Source organism: Pituophis catenifer, unplaced genomic scaffold (genome assembly GCF_029215685.1).
Source record: "Pituophis catenifer annectens isolate HBS135680 unplaced genomic scaffold, rPitCat1.0.hap2 SCAF_7, whole genome shotgun sequence".
Lineage (NCBI taxonomy): Eukaryota > Metazoa > Chordata > Lepidosauria > Squamata > Colubridae > Pituophis > Pituophis catenifer.
Genome location: NW_027256887.1, coordinates 11827961 through 11843581, shown reverse-complemented (window position 1 = coordinate 11843581; position 15621 = coordinate 11827961). Strand labels below are relative to the sequence as shown.

Here is a 15621-nt window from a genome sequence, read left to right as displayed (position 1 = left end):
AAGAGAAAGCACGGAGCTGGTTGTTTTGCCGTTTGGGGAAAAAGCGGTTTTATCTTGGGAAGCAAAGCATCTTGGATGCAACCGTTCCCATCTCTAATAAAACTAATGCTCCCCAGGCAGCCCTTTTCCCCAATCGCCAAATTTCAGTTTGCTGTGTCGAGCCCGTGGAGTAGAAAGCAATAGTTCGCTTCCCAGATGCCTCCTGCTCTCAATTCCTCCTTATTTTGCAGGAAAACAAAATAAAAATGTGCTCCTGAAAAGTAGCCATTTTGTCACTGAGCAACAAGCTAAAAAACTGGAAGACTGCGCTGAACCAAGTTGCCCCCCCTCCCCCCTATTTAAGGCCTATGATTATCAAACTGGCTGGATTAAATCTAAAGTTTAGATTAAATCTAAATCTAAACTGAGGACCCAGTTGTGGGGGCAATAAGCTGACTTTGTATAAATATACAAAAGGATGAAGGTTATTGCTGAGCACATTGTAAGCCGCCCTGAGTCTCCGGAGAAGGGCGGCATATAAATCAAATTAAAAAAAAAAAAAAAAAAGATCTCTATCCTGGTTAGTCTTCAATCTGAATAGAGCTGGAAGGAACCTTGGAGGTCTTCTAGTCCAACCCCCTGCTCAAGCAGGAGACCCTATACCCATGGTGGTGGCACGCGTAGCCATATTGGTGGGCACACGAGCTCAGCTCCGCCGCGTGGGCCTTCTGGGCCTACCTGCAATAGGGAAACAGGCTGTTTCCTACCTCTGGAGGGCTTGGTGGGGGTGGGGAAGGCCTATTTTTTGCTCTCCTCATGCTCCAGAGCCTTTCTAGGAGCCTCTAGAAAGGCTCTGGGGGGGCAAAACGGCCTCCCCCCCCGGGAGGCCCTCCAAAGGCCGAAAACGGTTCATTTGCCAATTTCCGGTCAATCCCAAATTGGCAAACGGGCCATTTTCGGCCTCTGGAGGGCCTCGGGGGGGTGGGGAAGGCTATTTTCGCCCCCTCGGGCTCCTAGAAAGGCTCTGAAGCCTGGTGAGAGCAAGAAAACAGGCCTACCGGGTCCACCGGGCCAAAAGCTGGGGTAGCGCTGGGGGTGTCACGTGCTCATAGAAATATGGCAGTGGCCACGCGCGCGATCCCTCCCTGCACTCCTCCTGCTTTTGGCACGCTTTGGCAAAAAGGTTTGCCATCACTGCCCTATACCATTTCAGACAGATAGCTGTCCAGTATTTTCTTAAAAACCTCCAGTGAAGGTGCACCCACAACTTCTGGTGGCAAGCTGTTCCACTGGTTGATTGTCCTCACTGTTAGGAAGTTTCTCCTTGATTCCAGGTTGCTTCTCTCCTTGATTGGTTTCCATCCGTTGTTCCTTGCCTTGCCTTTGGGTGCTTTGGAAAATAAATTGACGCCCTCTTCTTTGTGGCAGCCCCACAAATACTGGAATACTGCTATCATGTCACCCCCTAGTCCCGTGATGGCGAACCTATGGCATGCGTGCCACAGGTGGCACATGTAGCCATATCAGTGGGCCCGCCAGCTCAGCTCTGGTGCTCATGTGAGTGCCGGCCAGCTGATTTTCGGGCCCTCTGGGCCCACCAGAAGTAGGGAAACAGGATGTTTCCTGCCTCCGGAGGGCCTGGGGGTGGGTGGGGAAGGCCCATTTTTCTATCTTACCTGGCTCCAGATCCTCTCTATGCGTCTGGGGAGGGTGAAAACAGCCTTTGGCCTCCGAAGAGGCGGGGAAGGCTGTTTTCACCCTTCCCAGACGGATAGAGAGGATCTGGAGCCAGGTGAGAGAGAAAAACGGGCCTACTGGGCCATCATGTGCCAGGAGCGGGATGGGGGGGGGGTCATGCGTGCATGCGTGGGGCGGGCCGCATAGAATTACGGGTGTGGGCACGTGCACGAACCTCCCCTGCACCCCCTGGCACGCGATGGCAAAAAGGTTAGCCATCATTGCCCTAGTCCTTCTTTTCTCTAGACTAGCCATACTTTATCTCTGAGAGCACATATTTCAGTGCAGCAACAACACTAGAGGCTATTCATTTCTCACACAACAGGACCTTCTGCAAAATTTCTTTTGATGTTCCTGCAGAGCAGGCTGAAAAATTTTCAGTAAGGTATATCCTTGAGTGTAATCTGGTACTGTGCCATATATGGTTTCATAGGTACAGTCAGTGGTGGGATTCAGCCGGTTCGGGCAAACCAGTAATTAAATTGCTGACTGGCCGCTCCCGTCCCCACCCCTTCCAGGAGTCCCCATGCGCCTCATTTTGGTTCCCACATAAGTGCAGGGAGACCTACTAGGCCCAAAATGGGGCGTGAAAAGAGATGTATCCTGCCCCTGCGGCCCGTTTTCGCTCCCAGGAGGCTGCAGGGAGGCCTACTAGACCCAAAATAGGGCGTCGGGGGCGGCGTGTCATGTCCCCGCGGCCCATTTTTGCTCCTAGGGATGTGCAGGAGGCCGAGTGTTGCCTGTCACATATCCTGGCCACGCCCACCATGGCCACCCCCACCCAGCCAGTCATTAGGGCAGAGAACCAGTTGTTAAATTATTTGAATCCCCCCACTGGGTACAGTATATAGTACATAGGTACTAGCACTTTCAATTGAGCCCGGAACCTGTTGGTAACCAGTTGCAAAATAAATGTTCTCACACAATGGCAGGTTTGACATGCTAGAGTCTATACCAGTCGAAGCTTCTGCGGTAGATCCTGTTGCAGCCGTCAACAACATTCAAGGTGACAAATGGTATGAGTATATAATCCCAAAGCTTCATGGACCAAGGAGGTCCATCACTGGTCACAGGCTATAGTGGCCAGAGCTACTACCAGGTAATCTGCAAGGACTCTTGGGTCCGTAGGAATCTTTGTAACACAGACCCACTCTAGATAGTGACCATCTAGAGCCAACATTGGTTCCAATGCTTCAGGACTTCCTACGTATTTGGTACCTCCACCTTGTTAGGGTTTAGTTCTCCCTACAAGACCCACACAGCCCCAAATATTGTCAACTGTCTCACTCAGTCATCTAGCAAAGAAAGACTCCTGGCTATTTGTTTTTGCCAAGAGTAAATTTTACTGAAGTTTAGGTGGTTACCAAAGTAGCATAACCTGAATTTGAGGTTTTCCCACGCAAACAATACAAAGTAAATTCTCCTCTTTCCCTTCCCCCCCCCCCCAACCTCTTCCAGCCATCCTTCGGTTATTTGTAAATGTCCGATTAGGTGCTTGTATATTGTTTAGGAAACAGGTTCTCCCTACCCAGCTCTGCACATGGATAGTTGACGTTGGCTGGCTGAGGCTCCTCACAAGGCTCAGCTGGGCTTCCATCCCTCCTCCTCCTTCCTTACAGTCCATTCCTTCCCTTCCCTGCCCCGTTGCTAATGTCAGGCTGTCCGCTTATGAAGCTTGGATAGGAGAGATGACAGACGTAAGTACAGGATTTTCGCAGCATGTTTGTGTCTCCACTTGGGATGACATTGACACCAAAGTCAAGTATCATTGTGCGTTTGTGAGGTGCTCGTCCCAAACGTCTACATAAAAGTTAAAACCATAGGAGAAAGCATCACTCCCACTCCTCCCATTCAGGTAGGAGTGGAATCATCACAACGGGTTCTCCCGACCTGTAACTCTTGCAGTTGGTCCAGCAAGCTACAATGCTCAATGGTTTCAAAAACTGGAAAAGATTTCTTGGTTATAAACAAAATGTACTCTATGGCCGAGATTGATTTATCAGGAAATAGAAGGTTAGGGATTCCAGGAAAATTACTGTTTTGGCGGTGACATTTCTGGGAAACCACTGAAATGCACAGTGGAAATCATCCCTAACTGGTTAGAAAGCTTTGTCAGGTTTGGAACTATGCACTAACATAAGAATGGCCCAGAGATGCATCTCTTTGCCAAAGCATCGCCTACTCATTGTTTCCTAAGTTACGTTTGCTTCGTGCAAGCCCATCAGATGTTTTTAAATATGCACCGACTTTCCTTGGGCACAACCCTTCAAATGAATTCAGCCTCTATCTCCAGCCTTTCCTGAAGTAGCAGCCAAAAGCTTCTCTTTTTTTGACAGATTTTCAGTAGTCAAGTAAGAAGGGTTTTATTTATTGGAGTTATTTATTGCACATTTTTAACCTTGATACCACCTCTATTCTTCCAAGAATGTCCTGTTATGCAGACATGAAATACAGCAGGTTTTTTTTCCCCCCCTTGGCTGCACAATCCTTGGCTGACTTGAGATGACGTCTGGCTGAATGATTTAGTTGTCCAGAATAAATTGCAGCACCACTTGGACTCCGACATACCTCCTCTTTTTTTTTTTTTTTTTCTCCTTCAGCCCAGCTGCCAAATAGATCTAGGGATATGCTTTTGTCTTAGTGGTGGCGTTATAATAGTTGAAGCTGGACAAACAGACGTTAATGTGAAGATGGGTTGCGAAGGCAGCCTTTCCCAAACTTAACAGTAAATCCTTTATAGACCTGGTAGCCACTGGTTCACACTTTGCCGGGCCAGAAGCTGCAAAATATTAGAAACTGCATTGTGGCAATTCGTTTACACAGAATTTATTCAAATCATATTTAACAGATAGCAGATAACGCCTAATTCGTCAGTTGCGTCCCTTTCTGGATCGGGACTCCTTACACACAGTCACTCATGCCCTTGTCACCTCCCACCTGGACTATTGTAACGCTCTCTACATGGGGCTCCCCTTGAGGAGCACCCGGAGGCGCCAACTGGCGCAGAGTGCGGCCGCGTGGGTGGTTATGGGAGCGACATGGCGTTCCCATGTAACACCCCTCCTGCATGAGCTGCACTGGCTCCCGGTGGTCTTCCGGGTGCGCTTCAAGGTTTTGGTTACCACCTTTAAAGCGCTTTAAAGACCACCCGGTGGTCTTCCGGGTGCCATCGGCCAAACAATGTCGACTGGCGGTCCCCAGGGGGAGAGCCTTCTCTGTGGGGGCACCTACTATCTCTCCCCCGGAGATACAGAGGATCCCGGATCTGCGCACCTTCCGCCGGGCTCTAAAGACCTTTTTATTTCACCAGGTGGGCCTGGCCTAACTTTCTCCCTCTTTTTAAACAATTTTAATATTTTTAATATTTTTAATCCTCAAAGTTTAAATTTGTTTTAAATTGATTGGGGTTTTAATCTGTCTGGGCCAAACTATTTAATTCGATTTTATTTCTGCTTTTTAAATTTTGTATGTATGTATTTTATTGTTGGCTGTTCACCGCCCTGAGTCCTTCGGGAGTAGGGCGGTATACAAATCAAATCAAAGTAAAAGTAAAAAAGTAAATAACCGGAGTTACATACTTTGGAGTTCTCTAGTCCAATCCCTGCCCAAGCAGAAGACGGTATACCCATGATGGTGAACCTATGGCCCTCTCTGTGGGCACGCGAGCCATCGTCTCAGTTCAGTAGCTCATGTGGACAATGCCAATCTAACCATTTGGGAGGTGGCACAAGAATGAACCTTCCAGAACAGGAAAGGGTTAATGGTGTTTTTCACATGTTTTGACTCAAACCAGCCAGTTTTGGGTTTTCCCAGTTTGTGCTATGATTGGAGCGCTCTCAGTCTCTTTCTGTCAACAAAAAGCCATTCTGGAATGACCTGATGGAGAAGAAAAATGAAACATTCTGGAATGGAATGGATATATCGTAATTTTCAGAGTATAAGATGCACATTTTTCCCCCCCTAAAAGGGGGTGAAAATTTGGGTGCGTCTTATACACCGAATGTAGCCCCGCCCACCTACTGGCCTTTTTGGCCTCTTCCTCACAGCAGTTACCTCCTTGCAGCAAACAGCAAGAAAAAACAACTCCTTTCAGCTTCAGCACAGCCTAATTAGCACAAGTTGATTGGATCGGCCTCCCGACTCTCAGGTGTTTTGCTCTCAGCTCTTTTGTGCAGGGCACTGCTGTTTGCTGCAAGGAGGTAAATTGCTGGAGCAGATTTTTTTTTTTCTCCTTGTGCTAATCAAGCTATGCTGAAAACGAAAATGAAAGTAAAGCAGGCTGCTGTTTGCTGCAACGAGGCAAAATTGCTCACAGGTAGAAGCAGAGGCAGATTTCTTTTTCTTCTTTTCCTCACCAAAAAAGGTAGGTGCGTCTTATAGTCTGGTGCGTCTTATACTCCGAAAAATACGCTTTCTCTCTCTATATATATATTTGCATACGCAGATCACCTAAATCAGCGTTTCCCAATCTTGGCAATTTTAAGACACATGGAGTTTGTCTCCCGAAATTCCCCAGCCAACCATGTGTCTTCAAGTTGCCAAGATTGGGAAGCCCTAACTAAAGCTAGGCAGAAGCCCACAAACTTCAATGACACATTTTCTGAGTGTCAAAATTCACCACTGCAGGGTAGCTGTTGCATGGAAAGAACAGGTACATAAAATTTCCCACTCCCTGGGCATTGAATCTGTGCTGGAGTATTCAAAGTCAATTCCAGAAGGCTGGGTCAGTGAGGTTATGGTTGATTGAATCAGTCTTCATCAGAGAAAGAAAGTTGGCCTGGTGACTATGTATAACTCCAGGGTTTATGAAATTATTTAATGCCCTGCTTAATCATGAAGAATAAATGGAAGCTGAATGCTGGATGGGGAAGTCTGGGAATTGAAGTCCACACTTCTTAAGAGTGGCTAAAGTTGAGAAATGCTATTTTATTGCTTCATTTGCTACGGTACGGTAATTGCACATCCTCTTTGAAGCAGATGCTTGATTGCTTCAGGGTAACTTGGTTGTTGTTGGTATTCAGTAGTGACTTAAATCAGAGACTTTTAATTTTATTTATTTACTACCTTGTTGTCCCCAAAATAAGACATCCCCTGATAATAAGCCCAATCAGGCTTTTGAGCGCGTGGCAATAAGACCAAGCGCTTATTTCAGGGTTCAAAAAAATATAAGACAGGGTCTTATTTTTGGGGAAACACGATAGCTGATAACCTGGCGTTGCCCGGGTATTTATTCATCCCAATCCTGTATTAGACAGGAAGAGCAACTTCACCCTGAGCCCTGATTTCGGCGAGAATTAAATTAGTTAAAAATGTTTTCCCTGTGGCCCCCAGAAGCGTCAAATAAAATGATACCACCTTGTTGTTTTGCTAGCTAATCCATGATCATTTGGCATGCTTTTTTCTGATCTTGATTTAGAAGTGGCTTCTTGTCCGCGATATATGCACTAAGCTGTTCAGTGTTGTAGTTCTTTTCTCATATGTAATCTGCGTGAAGTACGTCATGTCGGTCTCATAGTGGTGCAGGCAGGCAGGCCGAGTTGTAGTAATGTTTTATTGACCATGGCCATACATTTGTCCTCAAGAATAATCAAAGCCTTGTTGAAAATGTCCGGACCAAACATAATTTCTAATGTTGGATTTTCCCCCTTACCAGAAGGAGTCCCCTTGTGGAGTACTGTGAAGCCATTACCATGGCAACTCCACTGTGCTGTACAGTAGAAGCCATTTTAAGGCAGTCCAGTAGAAGCCATTTTAAGGCACAACAGGCTGTATCGTAACAGAACACAAACACCCTGAGGGGTGTTAGGTGTGTTTTACCACCACAGTATTTTTTTCCAGAGAGTAAGGCATCTGTGTACCAAGTTTGGTTGAAATTGCTCAAGGCAGTCCAGGGTTATATACAGACACAGACACACAAACACACACAGTCATTTATATATAGAAGATTAAAATAGTAGCCCATGCCATATCAAAAACTCATAGGGTTGAATGCAGTCAGCAAAATTAGCATAAACCTGGAATAGATAAAAGTCCATCAGCAAGTAAAGGACAATTTTTTTTATGTAATCAAAGCTTAAATAAACAATCAAATCTTAGCTGATACATGTAAAAAAGACACACAATCACACAATTGTGGTTGCCATATTGACTTTTTTGCCTCCTCCAACATCCTGGTATTTATTACCCAAATAGTTGTCCCGAAGGTGCTTTTTCAAGAGGCACCTGGACTGTCTGGTTTTTCTTTGAAGACGTTTTTGCTTCTTATCCAGCTCTTCAGAGCTGAAGAAGCTTCTTAGATGAGACGCGAAAAGTCTTCAAAGAAAAACAAGACAGCCTGGCTAGGTGGCTCAGTGTCTAAGACGCTGACCTTGTCGATCAGAAAAGTCAGCAGTTCGAATCCCTAGTATAGATCTACTTCATGAGCAGGGGGTGGGACTAGATGACCTCCAAGGTCCCTTCGAACTCTGTTACTGTTACAGTCCAGTTGCCTCTTGAAAAAAGCATCTTTGGGACAACTATGACCTAAATGACTGAGAATCTCCATAGACATATTACCCAAAAAGTACCTGTGTTGGTTTTTTGTTGTTAGTTGCGAAGTTATGTCCGACCCATCACGACCCCATGGACAATGTTCCTCCAGGACATTTTCTTCAGAAATGTTGGGCTCCATCATGGTCATAAGTCAAGGACAACCTGTGTTAAGCTTGCTCCTAAAGTACCTTAAGGAAGACTAGAGTTAACACCAGTGGCAAACTAGAGGCGGTGTTATGAGGTTGATACTACTTCTTCATGCCCTTTGAAAGTGGGCAGAATGGAGGACCAATGTGATTTCCCCATGCTATTATTTAACAGAATAACAGAGTTGGAAGGGACTTTGGAGATCTTCTAGTCCAGTCCAACCTCTTTCTCAGGCAAGAAACCCTATAGCATTTCAGACAAATAGTTGTCCAATCTCTTCTTTAAAACTTCCAGTGTTGGAGCACCCACAACTTCTGGAGGCAAGTTGTTCCACTGATTAATTGTTCTAACTGTCAGGAAATTTCTCCTTAGTTCTAGATCAGGGGTCTCCAACCTTGGCAACTTTAGGACTTGTGGACTTCAACTTCCAGAGTTCCTCAGCCAGCTTTGACCAAAGTTACCAAGGTTGGAGACCCCTGTTCTAGATTGCTTCTCTCCTTGATTAGTTTCCACCCATTACTTCATGTCCTGCCTTCAGGTGCTTTGGAGAATAGCTTGACTCCCTCTTCTTTGTGGCAGCCCCTGAGATATTGGAACACTGCAATCATGTCACCCCCATTTGAGTCAGACAACTTAACAGATGACTGAAAGATGGTAGTTAATGTAGTTACCAGGAACTTAAAGGAAACTGAGTTTGGTTTTAGCTTAGTGGGAAATTTGAAGCTGGCCTGAAGATTCTACTCCAGAGTCTTTTATCTTTTCTTTTGACAGTCTAATTTAACATCTGCAGCAGCTGGGGCAGTGGTGGGATTCAATTTTTTTTACTACCGGTTCTGTGGCTGTGGCTTGGTGGGTGTGGTATGGTTTGGTGGGCATGGCAGGGGAAAGATACTTTAAAATCTCCATTCCCACCCCACTCCAGGGGAAGATTACTGCAAAATCCCCATTTCCTCCTGATCAGCTGGGACTCGGGAGGCAGAGAATAGATAGGGATGGGGCCAGTCAGAGGTGGTATTTACCGGTTCTCCTAACTACTCAAAATTTCCACTACCGGTTCTCCAGAACTGGTCAAAACCTGCTGAAACCCACCTCTGAGCTGGGGATTCTTGCCTCCCAAAATAAACCGTGCTTACTGGAGTATTATTATTAGGAATTCAGTCTATATTTCTTCACCTTTCTCTTGCAGTATCCAAAATGGAGTCATAGCTGTGTTTCAGAGAAAGGGCCTTGCGGACCACGATCTTTACAATCTCAATGAAGGAGTCAGGTGAGTAAGTCAACATTTTCTATCCCTGCTGCTAGATAAATTTCTCACTGCTTTCTAAGCATTTTCAACAACTAATTGGACCGAATGGATTAATACTCAGCAGTAGTTTTAAATACCGTATTTTTTGAAGTATAAGACGTTCCAGAGTATAAAACGCACCTTAGTTTTGGGGGTGGGAAAATAAGAAAAAAATAAATTCTGCCTCTGCCTACCAGCATCCATCAGTATCCATCTGGCTAGCGTCCTGTCAGTGTTTGAGACTGTTTGGAAACTGAAACAGTATTTGCTGTGTGAGCAACAAGAAAGGAGACAGCAAGGAGCCTTGATAGTACAGTGGTCTAAGCACCCTGTTATTAACACAGCTGCCTGCAATTTACTGCTGGTTCGAATCTCTCCAAGGCTCAAGGTCGACTCAGCCTTCCATCCTTTCTAAGATAGGTGAAATGAGGACCCAGTTTGTGGGGGCAATAAGCTGACTTTTTATAAATATACAAAAGTATGAAGTGCTATTGTTAACGCATTGTAAGCCGCCCTGAGTCTCCGGAGAAGGGCGGCATATAAATCAAATTTAAAAAAAAAAAAAAAAAAGGAGCCTGGGCGTGGCTTAGGTCAATTGTTCTAAAGCTGCATGCTGTGCTGATCTCTGAAACTGAAACTCCTCTCCTCTGCTCCTCTCCTTTTGCTTGCTGCTGCAAACTCTGACACGTCTTTGCAGCAAATAGTGAACAACCAGGTCAGCTTCAGTACATTATTGCAGCCTGATTCAGCATGAGCAGCTGATTGGTGGGTGGATCGGCCTCCCGGAATACCCCCAATCAGCTGTTCCAGGCTGCAGGGATTGCCTTAGACCATCGCCTCCTCTGTGCCTCATCTTATACATTTGGTGTATAAGACGTACCCAAATTTTCACACTCTTTGGGGGGGGGGGGAAGTGTGTCTTATACTCCAAAAAATACGGTAATTTATGCAAGACGATGCACGTGTCACAGTCCAATGTACCTGAAAGTCACTGGGGTGAAAAAGAATAGGTCAGGAAAGAAAAGATCTATATCCAATCATTCAAACAACAAAGGGTTCTGACTGATGCCCTAATTAAATCATTGAGAATGAAGATGAATATAACATGTCCCAGGATAATGCTGCAGGCTCCAATCTGGGTCAGTCACTGGAACCAGAGGTTTTGTCTTCTGAGCTTTTGGACTCGCGCTGGAGCCCATCTTCAGGGAACTTCTCTCTAGCTCTAAAGCTAGAGTAAATACTCTATGTGGTATTTACAGTGCCTGTTGTATATGGCTTTTTAGATGCTGGTTGGGGTGTGATGGTGTCTGGCTTTTAAGTCGTTGGCTGCAGTTTGCTTGTGCTGCCCAGCCTTCACTTCTAAGTATTTGATCGGCTGGTGGTAAATCAGCACAAGTGATTTGCCTTTGATGAGTTGTGTTAGTTAGCAATAGCACTCATATACCGCTTCACGGTGCTTTTACAGCCCTCTCTAAGCGGTTTACAGAGTCAGCATATTGCCCCCAACAATCTGGGTCCTCATTTCACCCACCTCGGAAGGATGGAAGGCTGAGTCAACCTTGAGCCTGGTGAGATTTGAACTGCCAAATTACAGGCAGCCGGCAGGCAACAGAAGTAGCCTGCAGTACTGCACTCTAACCACTGTGCCGCCGTGGCTTATAGATGCAGGCTTGCCATCTGCAGATCGGGTCAAAAAGTCAAGATGGCCGCTTCAGTAACAGGGTGGCGAGTGCCATCTTGGTTTTTTTTTTTTAATTTGATTTATATGCCGCCCTTCTCCGGAGACTCAGGGCGGCTTACAAGGCGTTAAGCAATAGCCTTCATACTTTTGTATATTTATACAAAGTCAGCTTATTGCCCCCACAATCTGGGTCCTCATTTAACCTGCCTTAGAAAGGATGGAAGGCTGAGTCAACCTTGAGCCTGGTAAGATTCGAACCTGCAGAAATTGCAGGCAGCTGTGTTAATAACAGGATGCATTAAACCACTGTACTACCAAGGCTCTTGCTTGGTTTTTGGCCCTCGCTTGTAAAGTGTTGTTCCCATAGGGGTCGATAGGAGCCATATGATCTGATGTCTATATGGCAACTTTGCACAGATTACAGAATTCATGCCATTTGTGCAATGAGATGGGGACAATGTACTTTTCTGCCTGCTCTAATATCAGTAAAATCCATGCACGGACCCAGTGATGGGTAGAGTCAGTTATTGCAAATGTGTAAGGCCAAGTACAGAGGCAGAAATGCAGAATGTTCTGTGCTGCACCCAACCAGGTCTTGCTGCCAGTACGGATTTAATTTCCCACGGAGAGAATCCTCATAGCCAGTCGTCAAACATTTGGGCTTTAAATTTGCTTGGAGAACCAATCAGTCCATCATTTCATTTCAGTCATTGACCAACAAAACAAAAGAGTTCACATTGAATTAGTGTAAAACAAGCTCTAAAATCATATAACAAATGCAAGTGAAATTCTAATTGAAAGTTTAAGAATAAAATTAATAGGGTAAAAAAGTATGATGCGGTTTATATAAGGCAACTAAAGGATGGTTGAGAATAAGGGTAGTAAAATTACCAATCTATATATATATAAATGGCTCTGTGTGTGTGTGTTCCAGCATAACTTTGGAATGCCACGAGCAATTTCAACCAAACTTTGTACACAAATGCCTTACTCTCTGGAAACAAATACTGTGGGGGTAAGAGTTCTGGGAGTTGAAGTCCACAAGTCTTAAAGTTGCCAAGTTGGAGACCCCTGCTCCAGGGGTGAAATGCTCCCGGTTCAGACCGGATCGCCCGATCCGGTAGTGATGGCGGCGGGTGGTTCGGAGAACCGGTAGCAAAAATCCCTGCCCCCCACCTGCCCAGCTGAGCCGCACGATCATCAGAGGCTTTTTTTTTTTTACTTTTAAAAGCATTTTTTCTTCCGACGAAAAAATGCTTTTAAAAGTAAAAAAAAAAAAAAGCCTCTGATGATCGCGCTGCTCAGCTGGGATCATCAGAGGCTTTTCAAAGCATTTTTTTCTGCAACCTCTTGGCCGAAGAGGTGGTAAAAAAATGCTTTGAAAAGTCTCTGATGATCCCAGCTGAGTTGCCTGATCGGCAGAGGCTTTTGAAAGCATTAGAAAAAATGCTTTGAAAAGTTAAAAAAAAAAAAAAGTTGGCCACGCCCACCCAGTCACATTACACCAGTGGCGGGTTCCTCCTGGTTCGGTCCGGTTCGGCCCTCCCCCCCCACCCACTTTATTCTTACCTTTTATTTGGTCCCACCCCCAATCTATTGCTGCCTCCTGAGTCCCAGCTGATGACTAGAGGGAAAAAAACTGTTTAAACTCTTGCCCCGGGGTTTCAAAGGGCCGTCCTACAGCTGATCAGTGTTAAAAGCAAACAAATGAGTTGGGTCGTAAGTGCGAGGACTGGTCGTAAGTGCGAGGACCTTCCAGAAATGACTCTGACCAGCTAGCCACGCCCACCTAGTCACATGATCTCCAAGCCACACCCACAAAATAAGCCATGCCCACAGAACCGGTAGTAAAAAAAATTAGAACCCACCCCTGCATTACACCCCCCCCCCACCAAGCCATGCCCACAGAACCAGTAGTAACAAATTTTACATTTCACCCCTGCCCTGCTCCAACCTAAGAGTGAACTCCATGCCTTCAGGAAAATGAACAGGAAACTGAGCAAGCAGCTGCTGTCCCCTCTTAAGCCTGTGCAAGTGCTTAGGAAGTCCCACCAACAAGTCTGAACCAGTTTTCGGAGCTTCCCACCCACTTTTTTCTCCTTTGAAATGCAAGCTCCCTTTTGCTTAAAAGAACTTAGCTGATCAGAATGGAATTTGGAGGTGGTGGTATTGGGCTTCCAAGAAACTTCAAGATGCTTTTTCACATGGCACTGACTCATAGTGCTGTTCTTTGAAGGAGTCACACAGTGTAGTAAAAAGTTAAGGTGAATAGTTGAAAAAGCAGTCTGGGCAGAATTGCTAAGTGCCGATAGTCCTTGACTTACGACCATAGTTGAGCCCAGAATTTATGCTGCTGAGTGAGGGATTTGTTAAGTGGGTTTTGTCCCATTTTGCGACTTTTCCTGCCACGTTTGTTAAGTGAATCACTGCAGTTGTTAAATCAGTAACACGTTTGTCAAATGAATCTGGCTCCCCCATTGACTTTGCTTGTCCGAAGATCGCAAAAGGTGATCACATGACCCCGGGACAATGCAACCGTCATAAATGTGAATCATTGTCAAGCATCCGAATGTAAATCACGTGACCATGGGGATGCTGCAAAGGTCATAAGCGTGAAAAACGGTCACAAGTCACTTTTTTCAGTGCCATTGTAACTTCGAACGGTCACTAAAGAAACTGTTATAAGTCAAGGACTACTTGTAGTTTCAGGATATAAAGTACTCAATGTTAACCAGCAGTTAAGAGAGACTAGGTTCAAATCCCTAGTGCCGCATAACGGGGTGAGCTCCCGTGACTTGTCCCAGCTTCTGCCAACCTAGCAGTTTGAAAGCATGTAAAAAATGCAAGTAGAAAAATAGGGACCACCTTTGGTGGGAAGGTAACAGCGTTCTGTGCCCCTTTGGCGTTGAGTCATGCCGGCCACATGACCACGGAGACGTCTTTGGACAGCGCTGGCTCTTCGGCTTTGAAACGGAGATGAGCACTGCCCCCTAGAGTCAGGAACGACTAGCACATATTGCAAGGGGAACCTTTACATTTTTAAGAGAGACTAAGGTCAACAAGAAAGCAGGTTCCCTGATCAGACAAGTTTTGAAGCTAAGAGGTGCTTCCTTGGTCGTTGTCACAAGTATCTGCAGACTATCAAGGAGGAGCACAATTCTTGGAAAGTCCTGGCTTGCACTCAGAGGGTAGTGAGTATTGATCATAACTAGTTAAGACTGTAAGCCAGGTAGTCCTTGACTTAACGACCACAATTGAGCCCCAAAGTTCTGTTGTTAAGTGAGACATTTGTTAAGTGACTTTTCCCCCAGTTTTACGACCTTCTTGCCATAGTTGTTAAACAAATCACTGCAGTTGATGAGTTAGTAACACCGTAGTTAAGGGAATCTGGTTTCCCCATTGATTTTGCTTTACAAGAGGGGAATCACATGACCTTGGGACACAGCAACGTCATAAGTGTGAACCAGTTGCCAAGCATCTGAATTTTGATCGCATGAGGATGAGGATGCTGCAAAAGTTGTAAGTGTGAAAAATGGTCATAGGTCACTTTTTAAAATGCCATTGTAACTTTGAACGGTTACTAAATGAACTGTTGTAAGTCAAGGACTACCTGTAGCTGTACCTGTGAATAGATCACTCCTACCATGAGAGGTAGGATTCCTGTACCCCTCTGGCTTTGATCTCTGAACCTCAGCAGTTACACTAAGCCAGCGGTGCAAACTCGATTTCATTGAGGGCCACATCAGGGTTGTGTTCGACCTTGGGGGAGCTCGTGTTGGGGTGCCTGTGGTGGCCCAAGAGCTCTGCCAATGAAAACAGGCTCCTGAGCTCTGTTTTTGGCTGCGACGGCCTCCTGCAACCTTCTGCCAGCGAAAACGGAGGTCCTTCCGAACTCTGTTTTTGCTGGCGGGGGCACCGCAGGCCGATCCTTCGCTGTTTCCAGAGCTGCCCCACGGGTCAGATCTAAGTACCCCGCGGGCCAGATCCGGCCCCCAGACTTGAGTTTGACACCTCTTCACTAAACAGTATCTGATTTGGTGGCCAGATATTTATCAGAATATCGGGAGTAAAATGGAGTTGTCCTGTTTTTTGTTTTGGCCCTGTTCTTCTTCCTCAGATGAAAGTCATTGACCCAGAGAAAAGCTTACGATTAATGTTTTTTTGCTTATTTCTAATAAAAAAAAATATTTCCTTATATCTTTTTTTAAAAAACTCATTCGAATTAACAGCTTTCATTTTTGAGCGTCTTCATTGATCTTTG

General features: G+C 45.5%; 1 protein-coding gene across 1 annotated transcript in view; it reads left to right on the top strand.

Moving 5' to 3' along the window:
- The window catches only part of PRR5 (proline rich 5), a 51386-nt gene that overhangs the window by 10550 nt on the left and 25215 nt on the right, over window positions 1-15621 (top strand). Inside the window, exon 2 of the mRNA XM_070946744.1 lies at window positions 9581-9661. Coding sequence (XP_070802845.1) covers window positions 9581-9661 — 81 coding nt within the window. The remainder of the gene's footprint in view (window positions 1-9580; window positions 9662-15621) is intronic.